Source organism: Acomys minous (genome assembly GCF_964271855.1).
Source record: "Acomys minous genome assembly, chromosome: 19".
Taxonomy (NCBI): domain Eukaryota; kingdom Metazoa; phylum Chordata; class Mammalia; order Rodentia; family Muridae; genus Acomys; species Acomys minous.
In genome coordinates this window covers 12,105,676-12,126,949 of record NC_140499.1, presented here as the reverse complement: position 1 = coordinate 12,126,949, position 21,274 = coordinate 12,105,676, and the positions used below count along the sequence as shown (strand labels likewise).

At 46.2% G+C, this 21,274-nt stretch overlaps 1 protein-coding gene across 3 annotated transcripts in view; it reads left to right on the top strand.

Annotated features, from left to right (window-relative positions):
* Window positions 1-2,252: 2,252 nt before the first annotated feature.
* Window positions 2,253-21,274, top strand: part of ZMAT3 (zinc finger matrin-type 3) — a 38,094-nt gene continuing 19,072 nt past the window's right edge. The window contains exons 1-2 of one of the 3 annotated variants that reach the window (XM_084769839.1): window positions 2,253-2,541; window positions 6,805-7,131. In XM_084769839.1, coding sequence (XP_084625965.1) covers window positions 6,862-7,131 — 270 coding nt within the window. In that variant the 5' untranslated portion in view covers window positions 2,253-2,541; window positions 6,805-6,861. The other 2 variants (XM_084769840.1, XM_084769841.1) reach the window with 2 other exon arrangements.

Below are 21,274 nucleotides of genomic sequence, written 5' to 3'. Positions count from 1 at the left end.
CATTCCCTACTTTTTCCTGGGCCAGGGAAGGAAATGCCTTAGCTGTCTGAGGTGAGTGTAGGGTCAGGAATAACAACAAATATGCATGAAACCATAAAATATAAACTGAAAACTCCAACACCTGTTCATTCCTGCATGCAGGGAGTTTAAGGCAAATGATGTATATAAGAAATTAAAGCGTGAGGAACTGACAATGCATGCTATCATGCATTGCATTGCATTGGGAGCACTATGGAAGTTTGTGGGAGAAGTTGCGAGGACAGCAGGGGTGCACAGGACAGTGCAGACAGAGAGAAAGGCATTTAATAGGCTGGACAGACTGTGTTAAATTACAGAGTCGAAGTGAGGTCCTTGGCTTGTGATGGATAGTACTTCACAGGATCCAAAACCCTTTCTGCGCTGTCTGGGAGTGTGTCCGAAGACTCTAGGTGGGAGAGTCTACTCCTGGAAGCCAGCAAAAGAGAGATGGAGACCCGGGCGATGCAAAAGCAAGAGGTTTATTGTCCCAGTGCACTGAGGTCTACCCACACATCAGAGTGAGGCGACCCTGAACAGCAAAATTTGTAGGGTTTTTTAAATAGGTTTTAGACAAAGAAATGAGTTTTACAGTATAATTGGTTGGCGTTTGGACAGAAAAGCTGCAAGCAGGGAGTTATGAGCCTGGGCGTCTTGTGGTTGGGTAATAGGTGGAGGGGCAAGCTGACCTATGGGAAAGACTGGTTGAAGCAGTCACAGGGGGCGTTAGGAACTTCAGCCTGGCTTCTCTTAATTTGTTGTTGTAATGCGCTAGATCATTTGCTGGTCAGCTTGACTAGGAGAGAGTATGTCTGGGTTTTTTTGAGGCAAGCTGGCTGTGTTGTTAGTCTAAACAGTATATTTCTTTAACTCTTGGGACACTGCCCTGGCAGGTGGCTAGGGTCAATTATCAGTTGTGGCTCCTCTCGGAATTGGTTTACTGGCAGAGAAGGGAAGTGTTACAGTAGTCTGCACCAGTGGAGATTTACAGACTTGGCCTTAATGGGGGGGGGGGAGGGGTCCTTCAGGGAGGACTGGTTAGGCCGGCTTCTACATTTCCCCAGACTTTGGTCTTAATGGGGTTCCTTAAGGAGTGGGGGCTGGTTCTGTCATTTCTAGATTAGACACTGAAGAGGGAAGACTCGCATCCCATGGATGGCAAGAAGCTAAGCAGCTTCTTCTGCCTTCCAGCTGCCCCACTCTTGCCCTTGTGCCTTCCCTGCTGTGACGGACCCTACCCTTACACTGTGAGCTAAAATTAACCTTTCTTTTCTTCAGTTGCCTTCGCCAGCTGTTTTATCATAAGACATAACATGTAACTAATACACGGCACAGTGAAAATGAGGATGAGGGCTGTCAGATGGGAGAGCTCAGCCAAGGCCCAGGCATGTCCCAGTTAACAAGCAGGCGCTCGGCAAAGTTCTGAGACTGGTAAGGCCTTATAACAAAGGGCTGGGAAATGCATTTCTCCCTTGTTATTTTAAAAACAATGAAGCCATTTGATACTTTCGTATATACTGCACATGCACTGAACTCATCTGGATGATGGATTATTTTCTCCAATGGCTGGTGCACACTAGCTTAGTCTACTGAACGGTCCTCAAGTTTTCAAGGCCAGTTCCGGGTTGTTGTTGGTACTGGGATGGTGCATGCTCCAGTAACAGCCATAATTTCCTGCATTAAATCAGCCGGCTACTAGAGCACAGCTTACCATACTTAGATCTTCTTGACATTTTAGTTTATGATCACACAATAACTGCACACAATGATGTGAAAGTACTTGATGCTGCTAAACCACACTCTGCCGCTAAAATGGAAACTTTGTGTCATGTTGTCGGAGGAGAAAAAAACTCAGCGCCATGCAAGTATTCACATGCATAAGGTATTAGAAGCCAACAGAACCCTAGGGCTGCAATCCATCTCGGCGTCTCTCTCGAAGGTGTCCCGGGGCTTCTGTGGTCCGTCCGGTCCTGCAGGTGAGGTTGCTGAGACTCAGGGGAAAGCGTCCTCTGTCTCTCACCACCTTAGTGCAGGTGAGCGTGCAGGACGTGTGTGCCGGTTTTGCAGCCTTGGCGGCGCTGATTCCTTTCGTCTGGGGCGGAGGCTCAGGGGTTGTAGTTTCGAGGTCTCAGAAGAGAACTTCCGCCCTCCCCGCAGGCTGTGCCAGGCTTCTGATCACATCGCTCTCAGGGTAGGCTGGGGCAGCTTCAAGAAACCATCTGTATCTCTGGCGTAGTTGTCCAGCACCTGCCCCGCGCCCAGGGTCTGCAGGAGCCGCCGCTGCCCACGCACATGCGCAGTGGCGCCGTCGGGAGCCCTGCCTCCTCCTCCTTCTCCTCCTCCGCCGCCGCCTCCCGGTTCCGCAGTCACTTCCTGCAGCTGTTTCCCAGTGGCTCCACTCCGAACGACTTTTGACAGTCAACCTCCAGCATCGGAGGGGCCGGGCAGCGGCGGCGAGCGCAGAAAGTGGTCGTGGAGCGGGCGGCGGCGCGCGGGTGGCCGGGCGGCTGCGGCCTGCCGGTTCCGGTGAGTGCGGTCCGCGGGTCGGTGCGGCTGCGTCCCAGTGCGCGTGTCAGCCTCGCCCGGGGAGTCCGGCGGGCCACCGATCCCGATCCCGCAGCCGTTCTCGCAGCCGCCTCGGCGACTCGGTGCTCCCGGCCGGCATCCGCCCGGGACTGGAGTGCGTGTGTGGGTGCCCAGCCCAGGAATGGCACACGCGGGGGCGATGCTGCAGGGGCGCAGCTTTGAGTCCTAGATGCTGAGCCTGGGTCGCCACGGCCTCCTCCCCCTCTCAGCTTTTCTTCTGAGATGTAAAACAGCCTGCCGGGGCTGTTTCTCTGCCTGTCGCGATCTGGTGACCTCTGAGTAAGATTCTCTCTTCTCTTCTCCAGGATGTCCAGAGACAGCCTTTCCTACTTTACTCAGACGCCAGGAACCTGTTCCTGGATTCTCTTCTTTTCCTTGGGTCTATTTCTGCCTAGGGAAGGGCTGTTGTTTGCCCTACAGCCCGTGAGGAGTAGGCCCCAGCCCGGCCATGGAAACGTGTGCTGTGGTCATTCATTTTCCTTAAACTGGTACATGATGGAGCTGTGATTTTCTTTAGTGTTTTCTCAGCTCTAAATTAGGACATTAAGCCCTGTGCATCCCTCATGTATGCCATCGCAAGCGTCCAATCGGATGGATTTTTAAGAACTGAGAAGTATTTTTATATCAGCGTCTAATTTAGTCTCTTAAATTAATGCAGCAGTTTGAATGGATCCGGGTGTGTTTTTGGGTCTCTGTATTTCAGTTTGTGCCTTCACCGAAGCTTTGGTTTTATTTATTTTAGAGTTATTTATTTATCATACAAATGCAATACCTGTTGTGATTGTTGCCTATAGATTTTTTTGGGGGCGGGGAGAGGGTTAGCCTTATGTTGATTATTAAACATAACGGCAGTATTTTTGAGATCTCTACCCTTTCTTTCAATATTACGATGATAAAATGTAATAATAGGTAAGCCTGCCCTGTAAACACCCCCTACCCCCACCACACCCCACCCCCGCCGGTGTTTTGCTCTGGAATAAGGCCTTTTGTGCCTCTGCTGTGAGGAGGGCCTTGCTTCTGTTGGACTGCTGGCTGTATGTCACAGTGCTGGCCAACGCATCCTAGGGTTTCCTCAGGTGGGAGTAAGCATGCAAGAAACAAGCCCAGGCATGTTTTGGTAGGAAGCTGATTCTGTTTTCTGTATATTGCTAATTTTTTAAAAAAAATCTAGATGTTTTGGAACCCTGCTCTGTCCTTTCTCTATGACCCGACAACATTGATGACCTAATAGAGAATCTGTGTGACAAGTTAGTTAAACTATTTAAAAAGATGCTTTTGTTTCTTTGCTTTCAACTCCGCCTCCATCCCCCCCCCCCATCTAGAATTATCTTTGCTTTTTGAATTTCTTTTATTTAGTTTGGAGACGTTGTATTGTTTCAGAGAAACTTATTGTTTAAATGTTCCAAATCTGTGTCACTTTTCTTTTTTCTTTTTCTTTTTGGTTTTTTGAGACAGAGTTTCTCTATGTAGCCTTGGCTGTCCTGGACTTACTTTGTAGACCAGCCTGGCCTGGAACTCACAATGTTCTGCCTGCCTCTGCCTCCCGAGTGCTGGGATTAAAGGTATGCGCCACCATGCCCGGCCCTATATCACTTTTCTTTGTGTTTCCAGAGATGTGGGTAGTTGATTATTATCCTATTCTTGCTATTGCGATTAATGGAAGAGTACTGTTAAATTCTACGACTACCAGTTTTGCTCTTAACTCTATGGCTTCCCAGCCAGTGGCTCTTCTTCTGTGTGTGTGTGTGTGTGTGTGTGTGTGTGTGTGTGTGTGTGTGTTACCAAGTGTGCTTACTTTTCAGAGTCATTTGAGTAAATCCATTACCTCGGCAGCTGAAACACTGTATCCTCTTGACCAAGAGAAGGAGTTTTAACAGTGCTGAGAGTGGGGGGAAGTGCAGACTTTGAAATAAGGATTCGAATTTGGATAATTAGAATCTGAGGAACTCAAAGGGTGTTTGCGGTGGTGCGTTTTGTAAGTGACTAGAACTGAAAGATGCCATCCGATTGGGGAGCAGGAGGAATTGGGTAAAACTGAAAAGGGAGGGGGAACATAGTGGGTCACTTCTGAGGCAAACAGAATAGAGAGCTTCTTGGCTTCTTTGTTGTTGTTGTTGTTGTTGTTGCTATGATAAACTATCCTGACAACTTAAGGGAGAAAGGGCTTATTTTGTCTCATAGTTCAAGGTCCCTCTGTCATGGTGGGGCAGCCTAGGTGACAGAGTCTGAAGCAATTGGTCACATTGGGTCCACCGTCAGGAGAGAGCAGCTCTAGTGTTCACTTGTCTCCTTTTGATGCAGTCCAGGTCCCATGCAGTGGTGCTCCCCAAAGTTAAGGTGTGCTGTGGGATATTTATTAATTCTTGAGGGCTTTTCGATGACCTGGCTCGTTCCCCAATGATTGAGACAGAGACCTATTGGTTTATTTAAACAGCTTTATACGATAACTGGGCAGGTATGATTAAACTAATCCTGTAAGCTAGCCTGGCTACCTCCCAGCCTCACTCCCCGAGTTACTTGCCAATATGTTGTCCTTTGTGGTCTGGATCTGCTCCATCAGGCCATATTCTTTCTTTCAGCCTTGTGGTCTCTACCTCAGATCCCAAGCCCGGGAACTGAAGCCCCGCCTACTTCTCTTCTGCCCAGTTACAGGCTGTCCAGCCTCTTTTATTTAACTAATCAGAGAATATTGGGGAACAAAGCTTATACTACATCATTCCATGTACATGAGGATGTACTTGCCTGGACTGCTACCAGATCTTGGGGCCGAGAATTTAGCATTTGTATCCATAGCACCAGACCAACCCCTAACAACAGTGGGTCTTCCTACCACAGCCTAATGGGCACAATGACAGCCATCCTGATTTGCATCACCCCTCATTAAGACTCTTTCTAGGTAATTCCAGATCCTGTGGAGTTGACAATTGAAATTATAACTATCACTGAGTGTATCCTTATTCAGGAAGAAAGGGGATGATACAAGTGGCCTAAACGGCACCATAAGGCTTAGTTAGGGTAGTGTGGTCCAGTACTTGGTTGGATATTTTTCAGTCTGGAAAATGTCAGTGCCCTGAGTAGGGTTGAGGGGGCCAGGAGAAGGCTGGCCTGGGTATGGAGTCTGGTGCTCTTGGCACCAAACAGGTGGTTATGCGCGGTGGAGGACGTGGGTGTAGTGTTGCCAGACTATCTTTTCATCACTGGATTCTGTGAAGCTTTTGATTTTTAAATATTGACAACCCATTCAGCTTAAAAACAAAAACAAAACAAAACTCGGTCTTCCAAATGGAACATTGGTGCCATCTGAGACCCAAAGGCTAGCGCGGTCCCCTCTGCCTCGCTGAACCCGCTGGCTTAGCTGCTCAGCTGCTGTTGGTTGCTCAGAAGGAACATTTTATTTACATCTGTTGCCTTTTAACGCTGCCCTCTTCCTAGATTCCTCCTACCTTTCAACTTATTGTAGAAATGTCTTAAAGATCAGATAAGTTGCTGTGCACTCTGATACCAGCACTGGGGAGGTAGAGGCAGAAGAGAAAGAGTTAAAGTCCTTCTCAGTAACAGCAAATTTGAGATTATCCTGGCTACATGAGACCTTCTTTTTAAAAAAAAGGTGGCTGGTGGATACAATGCTGCTGTACACATATGTGTGTAAAGGTAGAAGAAGAACTTGTGCCATGGTACATACACACACACACACACAGTAAAACCAACCCCCCTCCCCCCTAAACAAACAAACAAACAAACAAGAGATTCTCAGAGGTGGTAATCTTTTCTGCTTGTGACCTCCCTTGGGTGGAAGAGTTTCTTACCTAGTGTGTTTTCTCTTATTTGTTTGTTGGTTTTTTGTTTTGTTTTGTTTTTCCTTATGAATATTACCATCAAGAGTTTCAGCACCTCAGAGGAAGGGGTCTAGATGACCTTTGGTGTCTAACTCCAGCACGTGACTTTTCAACTTAATTAGCTGTGGATGCAGTGCTGCAAATGCCCATGGCCAGAGGGATGACATTTGGAACTGAGCCAAACAAAACAAAGGCAACTCTCTGAAGCCATTCTCAGGGGAAAGCCTTATGTCAGTGGGGAACGTCTGCTAGGCTGAGGTTAAGGAGAGAGGCCCCAAAGTGGGTGTGGAGAGGAAAAAGACTTTGGTGTCATTTCTATGCCATAGTGCTGAGATCTCATTTTAATTTTCTTCCCTGGTTGCTTCAGGTTTGAAGACTCTGCTCCTCGTCACCCACTGGATTATGTCCGGGGTTTTCCTGCCTGATGATTCTTCTGCAGCAGGCTGGGCTTCCTCCACCTAAGCGGCCCTCGACCTCTCCTCCTATGTCAGTGGCTGCCAGGTCCACAAGGACCTTGCAGCTTCCGCCACAGAAGCCTTTTGGGCAGGAGGCATCCTTGCCTCTGGCAGGGGAGGAGGAGTTAGCTAAGGGAGGAGAGCTAGACTCTGCCCTGGAGGAGCTGTGCAAGCCCCTCTTCTGCAAACTCTGCAATGTCACCTTGAACTCTGCTCAGCAAGCCCAGGCACACTATCAGGTAAGAGAGGGAAAGGAAAGCTGTTGTCAGTGGGGTAAACATTTGGGCTCCGTTTGGTTAGATGGTGTCAGAGGGTGAGCATATTGGGTGCTGTTTGGTTAGATGGTGTCAGAGGGTAAGCATTTTGGGTGCTGTTTGGTTAGATGGTGTCAGTGGGTGAGCATTTTGGGTGCTGTTTGGTTAGATGGTGTCAGTGGGTGAGCATTTTAGGTGCTGTTTGGTTAGATGGTGTCAGTGGGTGAGCATTTTAGGTGCCGTTTGGTTAGATGGTGTCAGTGGGTGAGCATTTTAGGTGCTGTTTGGTTAGATGGTGTCAGTGGGTGAGCATTTTAGGTGCTGTTTGGTTAGATGGTTTCAGTGGGTGAGCATTTTAGGTGCTGTTTGGTTAGATGGTGTCAGTGGGTGAGCATTTTGGGTGCTGTTTGGTTAGATGGTGTCAGTGGGTGAGCATTTTGGGTGCTGTTTGGTTAGATGGTGTCAGTGGGTGAGCATTTCGCTACCTTCTGGCCACAAGTTGCCTCTCTAGAGATGCCCAGTTGAGCCTAGAAAACTCAGAAGAGGAAGAAATAGAATACCATGTTTCATACAGTGGGCTCTGCTGTGGTTTTTTAGGAGAATGTGTGATGCACTATATTATTTCAGTGTAAAATTGTTAAGTTTGTACAACTTGCATCAGTTTGAGGCTACCTACCACATGACTCTTACTTAAACTTTATTTGACTTAAGACTTTCCCTATGTACCTTATTATAGCTGAGGTGTCTTTTTGTTTTTGTTTTTATTTTTATTTTTTGGTTTTTTGAGACAGGGTCTCTCTATTTTAGCCTTGGCTGTCCTAGACTCACTTTGTAGACCAGGCTGGTCTCGAACTCTGATCGATCCTCCTGCCTCTGCCTTCCAAGTGCTGGAATTAAAGGCATGTGCCACCTGAGGTGTCTTTTTTATAAATAATATAGTATTGAATTACTGAGTCCTACCTTTATCATTAATACACTGTAGGTTCTTTTAGTCTTCTGAGTGAACTGCTACTGAACATTAAAGATGTAAAGCATTTTATCTCTATGTAGAATAGCTTGTGGAAAAGGCCATTTTAAAGGGCATTATTACCTAAGAATAAATGGGGAACTAAGAGAGGGTATAGGGTTCATTTAAAAAATTTTATTTTATTTTTAGTTATGTGTTTTTTTGTGTATGGATGCTTGTATGCACATGTGCATGTGGGTGTCTGCAGAAGTCAGAAGAGGATGTTGGATCCCTCGAAGCTGGACTTGTATGGTTATGAGCCACCTGCTGTGGGTCTTGGGGAGCAAACTGCAGTCTCCTGCAAGGACTGCAAATACTCTTACCTGCTGAGCCCTAGCATTTCTTTTGACTTTACACTGTTGTCTGTATACAATTTGATGCTTTTCCTTTTTTGGAGAAAAGAGACCTGAAAAGAGAAACTTTCTTTGAATGGAGGGTTGTCTCCAAGACCACTGTTGGTTTAGTTCTTAGCCATTGCTAAGACCGTGTGGTAGAAAGCTGTTAGTTATGAGGGATTTCTTGTTGCCTGAAACTGTGCTTTCCTGTTATGACCTTCACTGCTTTCAGATTGACCTGACTCAGGTGACAGAGAATGGAGAAGAGACAGACACTATTTTGAAAAGCTGGGATAGGTGGGTAGAGGCTCTGATGGGAAAGCATCAGAGCGCATTGGCCAGGAAACTCAGCGCTATGCAGGACCAAGGAGGAGGCAAGTTAGTGACTTTTGGGAGGGGGACTCCATAGGGGAGCAGTCTCAGGCCGCAGTCATCACTGCTTTGACTCTTTCTGCCACCCTGACAACAGTAGTGCTCAAGTTCATAGGACTAGGGAGGCCTTGCCATGCCGGTGAGTGGAAGGCGCTGCTCTTGTCAATAGTAGACATCCACTCAGTCTTCAGCTCCCCACACCTTTCTCCACTTTAAAGTTTTGTTTACTTCCTTTGGTTTTGCTCCTAAAGATGGATAATTGAACAGTTGGTGCTGCATTAGAAATATTTCCTTGGGAAGAAAAGGTCTGTTGCTCTGCCTTGTTCAGGTGTGTTTGCGCCCAACTTCCCAGCAGAATATTCATTGCAGCAGATCAAAAGCAGAGCCTTGGTTCATCAAAGCTTCTGCCACTTTCCCATTTTCTCTTTCAGTCCAGTCTCTCAACACCGAGTGCTACTCCCCATGACAACCAGACACTGGCTGCTTCTTTTCCTGTTCAGGTGGCATCTGTTAGGTTGACCGGTCTCAGACAGACATAAATGTAGCTCGCTTTCGCGTATATTCCTGTGAGATGGTTGGTTTTGCATAAGATCACTTGCAAAAATCAAGGACCAGTTGGGTGGTTAAGATTTGTAGTTCTCTGAAGCCTTTCTTAGATCTTTATTGAGCAGAAGCCTGCTTTGCCTTTAGTATAGTTATTCCCCCCCCCCCCCCCACAGGGTTTCTCTGTGTAGCATTGGCTGTCCTGGACTCACTTTGTAGACCAGGCTGGCCTTGAACTCACAGAGCTTCCCCTGCCTCTGCCTCCCGAGTACTGGGATCAAAGGCGGATGTCACTACTGCCTGGGGGGGGGGGCGTATGTATTTATTTTTATTTTTGTTTTTTGAATTTTTGTGTGAGAGGGCTTCTTTGTAGCCACATTGTAGCCTTGGCTATTCTGAAACTTGATATGTAAGCCAGGCGGGCCTTGAATTCACAGAGACCCACCTGCCTCTATTTCTACCACTGCCTGGCAGCAATGTGTGTGTGTGTTTTTTTTGTTTTGTTTTTGTTTTGGTTTTTCGAGACAGGGTCTCTCTGTGTAGCCTTGGCCGTTCTGGACTCACTTTGTAGACCAGGCTGGCCTCGAACTCACAGCGATCCACCTACCTCTGCCTCCCGAGTGCTGGGATTAAAGGCGTGCACCACCATGCCCGGCTGCAATGTGTGATTTTAATGTGTTTGTGTAGGTTATAGTATACCTTGGGTTGTTTTTCCCCAATACAGTTATGTGACTCTTATGTCTACACATTGATAGACTCCTTTGAATTTGCACAGAGGATTTATTTTGATGGAAAAACTGTTGGCTTTGGGTTTAAACTACCGATGAAATCAGCTTTTTTAAAAAAACTGTACATTTTTTAACTGTTTGCTCTAAACTTTTTAGTTGACAAGATTTATAAATTATTCCTGTTTCCTCCATGGTGCAGTGAGTAAATAAACCAGAAAGCAGAAATAAAATTCCCTAGTAATAAACATTTTAAGTGGTAAAGTTGGGTGAGGAAGATAGCTTGTTTCAGAGCCGAAACCTGAGAGTAAGAATAGAGGCGGGAAGAGGAGGGAGGACTACAGAAGGAGGGAGGACTACAGAAGGAGGGAGGACTACAGAAGGAGGGAGGACTACAGAAGGAGGGAGGACTACAGAAGGAGGGAGGACTACAGAACTTGCCTGGCACTTGGGAGGTGGTGGGCGGGAGAGGCCAAGGACATCCTCAGCTTCTCATTGAGTTTGAGGTCAGCCTGGGCTAAAGGCGGCCCTGTAATATCCCTCCTGCCCCCTCCCCCCAAATTCAGCTGGGCGTGGTGGTGCATGTCTTTAATCCCAGCACTCGGGAGTTAGAGGCAGGTGGGTCGCTGTGAGTTCCAGGACAGCCTGGTCTACAGAGCGAGTTCCAGGACAGCCATGATTACACAGGGAAACCTGGGGTGTGGGAGGGGGAGAGATATTTGGGTGTGACAAAACATTTCTAAGTTGTTAGAAGCAGATTTGAATGAGGCCAGTGTTACTAATAATTATTAAGGGGTGCCTTTCTCATCCCCTCTCTTTGCCTTTTTAAAAGCAAGGCAGAGGACTACTCAATCAGAGTAGTGTGGAAGAGCACAAGTCTTAGAAGTGAACTTTGGATTGTGTGTGCCTGTACATGCTCCTGTGTGGGTGCACTTGTGTGTGGCTATATGTGGAGGACAGAGGTCAATGTTGGGGGGCTTCTTCAGCCGTTCTCTACCGTATATTCCGAGACAGGGTCTCTGGCCACACTGAAAGCTTACTGATTTGGCTAGTCAGGTGGGCTAGTGAGAGCTCCAGGGATCTGCCTGTCTCTGCCTCCTCGGTGCCAGCCTGGTCTGTACAGCAGTTCTAGACCAGCCAGAGCTAGCAACGTAGTGAGCTCCTATCTCAAAACCAAGCAAACAGGATCTGAATGTGTATGCTGGGGCTCTGAACTCGGGTCCTCCTGCTCAAGCACCAAATGCGCTGCTGACTGAGGCCTCTCTAAGTGTCTGAGACTTGGGTTTCTATAAAAGTCGTTAGCATGAGAGTGTATCAAATAATAATAATAATAATAATAATAATAATAATAATAATAATTAATAATAATCAGAGCATGATTATGTGGAACCAAGAAGAATGTGACCCAAATGGAAGGAAGCCATAGCAGCGTCAGCCTGGAGCTAGGAGAGGTGGTGGCCCCTGTAATTCTAGCACTTGGGAGGTGGAGGCAGAAGGAGCTACGGTTTGAGACGTTCTTGCTCCATAGTCTCCAGGAACACTCCACAACATCCTGGGGTACTGGAGACTCTGGTCACATTAATCAGAAAAATGTCAGACTGAAAGATGCGTTAAGTGAGGAGGCCTAAGTGGGTGGTGAGAAAAGAATGCTGTCAGAGGCAAGGGTGACCCTGGGGAGTGTGGACTCGCTAAGCACTAGCGACAGGCCGAGGGGCAGTGAGTGCAGAGCTGGTGGTGTATGGTGAACAGCTGCCAACGTAAAGCTTTACTTCAAGATGAAAAACCTGCTTTGTGATTGTTATTTCCAGGTGATATCACGGGACGTACCTCTGTTATCTCAGTCATGTGCTCGTAAGTGGAAAGGCCCTGCGTGAATGCACAATTCACTCTCTGAATTGCCTGACCCTCTTTAGTGAGCTGGTGCTGTTGAAATTGAAGTTTCACGTTGCTCAGTGTCGTAAGCAGCCATTGTTAACTGGAGTCCGACCGTATCACATCCCAGTACTCAGGATACAGTGGCCAGGGCTCTGTAAAAACTCCCCTCAGCCTCCTCGCCATTGTTTCTGACATCTTGATCTTCCTAATCGAGCTGCCTTCTTAAGGCGTGGGTGGTCATCGCAGATGGTTTAGAGCCCAGGTCTTTTAGCCCAGTCATTAGCTTTGAAGCAGCCCCGGCTGTGTCGTTTATTTATTTTTTTTAATGAGGCTACCTAATTTCTCCATTTTAAAAATTACGGCTTTCCTTATAACTTAATTTAACATCAAATTTCTGGAAGAGAAATGAGTCTTCACTTTATTAAAATTTATCCGCATGCTTAGATTACTCAGTGGAATCCTGGCAAGAAGAAACATAATAGGGTTTCATCAGTATAAACACCCAGAGGAAGAGCTGCTCAGAGAAGGAAAGTAACAGATTTTTACATTTATGTATGTATATATATTTTTTACATTTATATGTACATACATTTATGTATGTATACGTGTGTATGAGGTTGAACTCAGGTCACCAGACTTTGTGGCAAGTGCCTTTATTGGCTGAGCCCTCTTGCAGGCCACATTTTTTTAAAAAATAAAATCAAATTACATGGAAAAAGTTTACTAAGTGCCCACCTTGAAAGTTAGAAATTTATCTGCTAATTTGCATATTTATGTGAAAAATAGCTAGTTACACAAAGCACTTCTCTAAAGTTTATCATAAACACAGATTGTGCTTGGTCCCCCGATGAGTGTCACATTAGCTCTGTTGATGAGAGAAACTAAGTGGTTTTAAACCTATGATGCTAAATTCAGTGGCCTCCAGTCACAGCCAACAGAATGCGGCCTGGGGAGACAGTGCAGTGGGTAAAGTGCTGTGCTGGTTGAGTTCAGATTCCAAGGACCCAGTGACAAGGTGGGTGTGGCTCTCCCCTGTAATCTCAGCCTGTCCTTGGGGGCCAAAGGTGAGGAGGTGGAGGAGTCAGAGACAGAAGGATGCCAGGGCCTGCCAGTCTAGCCAAAAGGGCAAGCCTCAGGTTCAGCCAGAAGACCCTGTCTCAAAAAATAAGGTGGAGAGCATCAGAGGGCGACATTGTGTCAACTGGCTTTGGCATGCTCAGGAATGCATGTACGTGCGCGCGTACACACACACACACACACACACACACACACACACACACACACACACACACACATACTGTGATTGGCTCTTACCCTTATGCTTTGTCCCTCCTCTTAGCCTTTCCCCTCTCCTCTGCCATTTTCAGAGTTTGGCCTGGTAGAATTGGACCTTGAAGGGTCTTTCTTTCCCAGTCATTCTCAGCCTGCTCTACTTTGGTGTCCATTACAGTGTCCACTGATTTAGACACAGTTTAACATCAACCATCCAGGTTTGCATGGTTGTCAGTATTTCTAATCTCAGCTTATTTTTTTAATTAAAAATATATTTTTATATGTATATGGGTGCACTGGCTACATGTATTTCTGGGTACCATGTGTGTGCTTGGTGTCCCTGAGTTCAGAAAAGGATGAGTGCTCTCCTGGGACTGGGGTTCAGATGAGTGTGAGCCACTGTGTGGGTTCTGGGGACCATACCTAGTCTTTTGGAAGAGCAAGCATTCTTCTTCTTCTTCTTCTTCTTCTTCTTCTTCTTCTTCTTCTTCTTCTTCTTCTTCTTCTTCTTCTTCTTCTTCAGATTTATTTATTTATTACATATGTAGTGTTCTGCCTGCATGTATATCTGCACACCAGAAGAGGGCCTTAGGTCACATTATAGATGGTTATGAGCCACCATGTGGTTGCTGGGAATTGAACTCAGGACCTTTGGAAGAGCATCCAGTGTTTTTAACCTCTGAGCCATCTCCCTAGCCCCAGAGCAAGCAATCTTAACTGTTGAGTCAACTCTCTTGCCCTCAGCTAATTTTTATGTTTTCAAATTTTTCTTACCCAGATAAACTAGGAATGGTAAAATACCCTTCGGGATTGGGGTGGGCTTGTGCATTTTCATTAGTGGTCAAGGCACTTTGGAATCTATACAGCTCTGGGCGGGAATCCTGACTCCAGTGCGTTAGATTATAAGACCTTTCCCTATCCAATATCTGCAAATCACACCTGCAAAACACAGGCTATTATTTCCCCTTGCACAATTGTGAGAACTGAGTATCTTATGTTAGTAAATACTGATTGTTGAGATGGGTTTCTGTTTTATTTTAGAATGTTTGGGTTTAGTGTTTCTATTGCTTTGATAAGACACTATGACCCAACATAACTTGGGATGGGAGAAGGTTTATTTCAGCTTAATATGCTCAGGTTACCCTCCACTTCCCTCACTGAGGGGAGTCATGGCAGGAACTGAAGAGACTGGAGGAGTGCTGCTTGTTGGCTTGATCCTCATGGCTTGCTTGGTTTCTTATACCTTATACACCGCAGGACCATGTGCCAAAGGGTGGTACCGCCCTCAGTGGGCTGGGCCCTTCTGTCAATCAGCAATCAAGAGAATTCACTAGACTTCCCTGCAGGCCACTTGTATGAAGGCATTTTTCTTAATTAAGATTCTCTCTTCCCAGATGGTCAAGATTGGGTCAAGTTGACAAAAAGCAACGAGCCTCAAGTGACCATTTGCCATTTGATACACAAGTACTTATCACTTAATAAAGCATAATCCAGTTTTTCTTTTTCTTTCTTTCTTTCTTTCTTTCTTTTTGGAGACAGGGTTTCTCTATGTAGCCTTGACTGTCCTGGACTTGCTCTGTAGACCAGGCTGCCTTGAACTCACAGTGATCTGCCTGCCTCTGACTCCCAAGTGTTGGGATTAAAGGCGAGTGCCACCATGCCAGGCTTAGGTAGGGTTTTATTTCATGAAGAGCCACCTTGACCAAGGCAACTCTTTGTTTTAATTTTTTATTGTTTTTTTTTTTTTCTGAGACAGGGTTTCTCTGTGTAGCCTTGGCTGTCCTGGGACTCACTCTGTAGACCAGACTGGCCTCGAACTCACAGAGATCCGCCTGCCTCTGCCTCTCGAGTGCTGGGATTAAAGGCGTGCGCCACCACGCCTGCCTACCAAGGCAACTCTTATAAATGAAAACCTTTAACTGGGCCTGGCTTACAGTTTCAGAGGTTTAGTTAATTATCATCTTTGCAGGAAGCATGGTGGTGTGCAGGCAGACATGGTGCTTCGAGGAGGAGCTACATCAGCTATATCTTCATCCGAGGGCAGAAGGAGTCTGGATGTGTCTCACACTGGGCGTAGCTTGAGCGTTTAAGACCTCAAAGCTACATCTCGAAGCTCCACAGTGACACACTCTAACAAGGCCACACCTCCTAGTAGTGCCACTCCCTGTGGCCAAGCATTCAGACACAGGAGTCTATGGGGGCCGTGCCTATTCAAACTGCCACACCACGATCTCCTACTAGTATTATAATATAAACATAGTTCAATATGAAAAGTCCTGCAGTTTTGAGATTTTCAATATTTTAAAAGGCCAAATTTTCTTTAAAAATTCAACATCACTTTAAAAGTTCACAGTCTTTCTAAAATATCTAAATATTCTCTGAAATGGTTCTTATAGTTGTGGGTTTGTGCACAATAGGAAAAAAAAAGTTAAATACTTTCTTACTCCAAGGGGGGAAAGAACCAGGGCACAGTTAACATTCAAATCAAAGCAAATCCAAAGTCCAACAGTGTGAAGCTCAGGGTCTGACATCTGGGACTCATGATCTTCTGGGTTCTTACGGGCTTGAGCAGCTCCGGCTCTCTGGCTGTGCCATCCAAAGCACACATGGCTTGTCCCACAGCCTCAGGCAGCCTCTACTCCACAGCTGCTGCTGCTGCTGTTAGTGGGCATCCCATGATACTAGCGTCTCCACTGGAGCTGGGCTGCACCTTCACCAAAAGCCTCTCCCAGGCTTTCCTCAGGGAGCTTTGGCCCTGCCACACGGTGAGACAGTTCATCTTCTCGTCAGTCCTGGGGCTTCTGCTACAGCTGTGGCTGCACCTTCACTAGCCTCTCCCGGCCTCTCCCAGCACTAAGCCTCAGCTGCTCCTCAGGACGACTTCATGCCACTTAAGAAACTTTATACATTGCCAGGTTAGGCTGCCGGTGCTGAGTACAGGTTTGGTCCCCTCTAGACCCACAGCCTGTGTGTGCTGACACTGAGGAAGCACTCCCCCGATGACTTCTCACCTCAGTGATGCTGGTCTCTCTTCTCTCTCTCTCTCTGTTTGTCTCTATGTCTCTGTCTCTCTTCCTCTCTCCTTGTTTCTCTGTCTCTCTCTGTTTGTCTCTCCCTATGTCTCTGTCTCTCTTTTTTGTTGTTGTTTTCTTTTTTTTCAAGACAGGGTTTCTCTGTGTAGCCTGGGCTGTCCTGGACTTGCTTTGTAGATCGGGCTAGCCTTGAACTCACAGCAGTCTGCCTGCCTCTGCCTCCCTGAGTGCTGGGATTAAAGACATGTGCCACCACGCCCTGCTTGCTGGTCTCTTCTTAATCACAGCTGATTCTTCAGCCCCAGCTGACCAGTATTGATTGTCCCAGCAAAGCAAGGGTTTTACTTTAGGAGTTCTGGTCTCTTGTTAATCACAGCCACATTCTTCCACTTCAGCTGACTAGAACTACAGACTCTTCTATCAAGATAATCAGTGTCCCTGATAGAGCCTGTAAGTGACTTCAGAAGCCAGGCTCTCTCCTCTGTGCCCATCTCAGATTATCTTCTTAGTTCCCACAGTTGCTGAATAAGCTCCGAATACTCAACAAAGTTCTTCCACAATCCTCCCCAAACAACATCGTCACATCTGTCACAGAAAAACCCTACTCTTGATCCCAGTTTGTGTCTTAGTTAAGCTTCTGTTGCTGTGATAGAGCCCCATGACCAAAACTAAATTGGGTGTGTGTGGCATTTCAGCCTCCAACTCTCAGGCCACACCCCCTCAGCGGGGGGGGGGGGGCGGGGCCCAGGCAGGAACTTCAGAGGCTGTGGAAGAACTTTCATTATTGGCTTCTTCCTCATAGATTGCACAGTTTGCTTTCTTATACACCCCAGGACCCACTGCTGGCCCCGCCCCCAGGGCACTGGCCCTTCCATATCAATTGTTAATCAAGAAAATGCCCCATACTTTCCCTAAAGGTCAATCTTTTTTTGTTTTTTGTTTTTTGTTTTATTTATTTTTTTTTTTCAAGACAGGTTCTCTCTGTGTAGCCTTGGCTGTCCTGGACTTGCTTTGTGGACCAGGCTGGCCTTGAAGTCAGTGATCTGCCTGCCTCTGCCTCCTTAGTGCACTCCTGGCTGCCTATGTTAAGGTCTATGTTAAGGAAGCTTTGTTTCATGAAGATTCCCTCTTCTTGGATATGCCAAGTTGACCAAACCCAACCTGCACTAATCTGCAGAACCGTATTTCATCTTGCTGCTTTAGAAGGCTAAACTAAGTGTTGTAGCTGCTGTGATAGTTCCTAGGACCTCGTAACGAGAAAGTCAACCTTCATCTAGTCTTTCTCCCAAGATGCCATCCACACCTAGACACCAGCATATCTGTCTTCTTGGGCAGCACTGAGGATTCAACCTGGTGTCCTATATATGCTTGGCAAATACTTCACTACTGAGCTGCATCCCCAGCCTTTTTAAAGGTTGGTTTTGAGACGAGGTCTCACCGAGTTGCCCACCTGAACTTGAACCCACAGTTGCTCTGCCTCAATTTCCCTAGCAGCAGGATGACAAGAGTTTCCTGAGTGTCTTACAACCAGCAGATGAGCTCATAGACAGCGATCCTCAGGTATAAATGTAGTTTTTATTATACTCTAAGTCTGCGAGCTTGGTCCACTTACCTGAGGAAGAACCCTTATGGTTCTCTTGTTTGCTGTCTGGATCACCAGGTGGTAAGTGCATCCAATTCTTTCTTTGACCTTGGCAGGGGGTAGCAGCTCTTTTTACCCAGCCATTAGCTGGGCCCTGGCCGTCTTCCGCTTCTCTAGCTGACTCCATCCGTGCGACTCATTTCCCTCCTCAGACAGCTGTCCGTGCTCTGGACCAGTTGGACTCTCTATCCTGTGCTCTGGATTTTACCAGCTGTCCCCATCTCTTTTTTAAAAAATTTTTTTATTAATTTATTCTTGTTACATCTCAGTGGTTATCCCATCCCTTGTATCCTCCCATTCTTCCCTCCCTTCCTCCCATTTTCCCCTTATTCCCTCCCCCTATGACTGTGGCTGAGGGGGACCTCCTCCCCCTGTATATGCTCATAGGGTATCAAGTCTCCTCTTGGTAGCCTGCTATCCTTCCTCTGAGTGCCACCAGGTCTCCCCCTCCAGGGGACGTGGTCAAATATGAGGGACCAGAGTACGTGAGAAAGTCATACCCCACTCTCCACTCAACTGTGGAGAATGTTCTGACCATTGGCTAGATCTGGGTAGGGGTTTAAAGTTTACCGCCTGTGTTGTCCTTGGCTGGTGCCTTAGTTTGAGCAGGACCCCTGGGCCCAACTCTGTCTATCATAATGTTCTACTTATAGGTTTCTAGGACCCTCTGGATCCTTCTACTTTGCTATTCTCCCATGCTTCTCTCATCTAGAGTCCCAGTAGGATGTCCTCCCCTCTGTCCCAGTTTCCTGGTAAGTGAAGGCTTTCATGGGACATACCCCTTGGGCTAGTATGCAGATATAAGTGAGTGTATACCATTTGAGTCTTTCTGCTTCTGGGTTAACTCACTCATTATGATCATTTCTAGCTCAATCCATTTGTCCACAAATTTCAGGAATTCCTTGTTTTTAATAGCTGAGTAGTATTCCATAGTGTATATGTACCACAGTTTCTTTATCCATTCTTCTACTGAGGGATACTTAGGCTGTTAGCCGTCCCCATTTCTTTACCTTCAGATCATGAACAAACAAACAACCAGGCTCTTCTGAATATATTAGTCCAACAGCAACCTTCCTTTACTTTCTTCTTTTTAAGAAAAATTATTTATTTTTCAAAAATTTCATACATATACAATGTATCTTGATCATATGTACCCGAACTTTCTCCTGCAACTCCCATATGGCCCTTTCTCAACATGTTCCTTGCCCACTTGCGTGTCTCCTTGTTTTCTTTTATTTCTTACATCTTTCTTCCTTCCTTCCTTTCTTTATTGAGACAGGATATCACTTCGTAGTTCTGGCTATCTTGGCATTCGCTATGTAGACCATGCTGGCTTCAAACTCAGAGATTCATGCCTCTGCCTCATGAGTGCTGGGATTAAAAGTGTGTGCCACCATGACCAGCTCTTTTTTTTTTTTTTTTTAACACACAGGGTTTCTCTATATAGCCTTGCCTGTCCTAGAACTCACTTTGTAGACCAAGCTGCCCTCGAACTCACAGCGATCCACTTGCCTCTGCCTCATGAGTGCTGAGATTAAAGGTTGTGTGCCACCATGCCGGGCTCAGCTCATTATTTTAACTACATAATATTTTATTTATTCATTAGGAATTTCACATCTATATGCAATGTCTTCTGAGCTTGTTTGCTTCCTGTTCTCTCCTCCAACTAACTCCTCCTTTCTTCCCTGCTTACCTCCCGACTTTATGTCCTCTTCCTTTAATGAGCCACTGAATCTGACTGTGTGTGTGAATACGGGGCCATCCATTACATCCACCGGGACTTGGGCCGCTTAATAGAGTCTACTCCTCTGAAGAAAATGACTCCATTCCACCAGAAGCTATCAGCTGCCAACAGGTCCCCAGCTAGATGTGGGACATTGTGGACCCCAGCACATACACGCTGGGATGTAAGTTAGCATCATTTTTTTTCCTCAAGACAGGGCTTCTCTGTGTAATAGCCCTGGCTGTCCTGGAACTCATTCATAGACCAGGCTGGCCTCGAACTCACAGATATCTGCCTGTCTCTGCCTCCCGAGGGCTGGGATTAAAGGTGCGTGCCACCTTTCGGCTTGATTTTGTGTGAGTCTTCTGAAGATGCCTACAGCTGCTGTAAGTTTATGAGTGCATGTTAAGAAGTCACCATTTCACAACACTGCTTCCCAGCCTCTGGCCTAAATCCTTTCTCCTTCTCCCTGGCCCTTTTGGGGTCACCAATGACACTGTAGGCCAAATCTAGCTGTATCTCTCTTGCTGTCTTGGTGACATTTGATGTTGGTAATATTTTTCTTCTTCTTCTTCTTCTTCTTCTTCTTTTTTAAGATTTACTTATCTTGTGTACATGAGTGCTCTATTTGCATGTACATTGCATCAGATCCCAGTATAGATGGTTGTGAGCCACCATGTGGTTGCTGGTAATTGAACTCAGGACCTCTTGAAGAACAGACAGTGCTCTTAACCACTGACCCATCGCTCCAGCCCAACATTTTTCTTCTTAAACAGTATAAAAAAATTATCTTTTTACTCAAAGTAATGTCTGAGGAACAAAGAAGTCATGGTGATAAAGTGGGATGCTTGCTGACATTTCCCACATGGTGTGCGTCTTTTCTTTCTTCTTCCTAGCTCTCAGCTCGGCTTGGCTGTGGTTCCACCGTTCCACGCTCTGTTTCCAGGTAGATTCCAGTTGTTGGAGACCGACATCGGACCTTTGTGTCCTTCTGAGTAGAGAAACTCTGTCCAGTGCAGTTATTTCCTTCCATTTGCACTTAGGCTTGTGATTTCAGGTCCTTAGGGATTCAAGTGGATTACATTAAAATTACTCAAAATTATGTCTTCCTAATTTTGATTCATAAGTGGATTATGAACTTGAAATTGTGTTGTTTTCCCTTGACTTTCTATTAGGGTTCTTGAAAACAGGAAGAAGAATCACATGCCCTAAATAAGCCCATTAACACCTTCCTCCCCATGGTAGCTCTTCAGTCTTTCTTTTCCTTGTTTAGAATCATCTTGCTTGCATGGAGCCCACTGACCCCCTCTTTTGACCTGTGTTAGTTGTTTCACAGTTGAATCTGACTGCTTGCGTAGCCTTTCCTGTTTCCTGCCTTTTCACTTTTCTTTTCCTTCTTTCTCTGGTATCATGCTCATGATAGCCCCACTCCCCACATTATGTCTTGGAATGTTCCTTCATACTGTTGATCTCTCTTTCTTACCCCATTTTTTGTTTTTTTCACCCATTTGCCCTCTGGGTTGCTGCATAACCTGTCAACTTTGTGTTTCTGTTCACTGCTCCTTGGGTGACTGTTTTCTAAACACTATTATCTTCTTCTTCC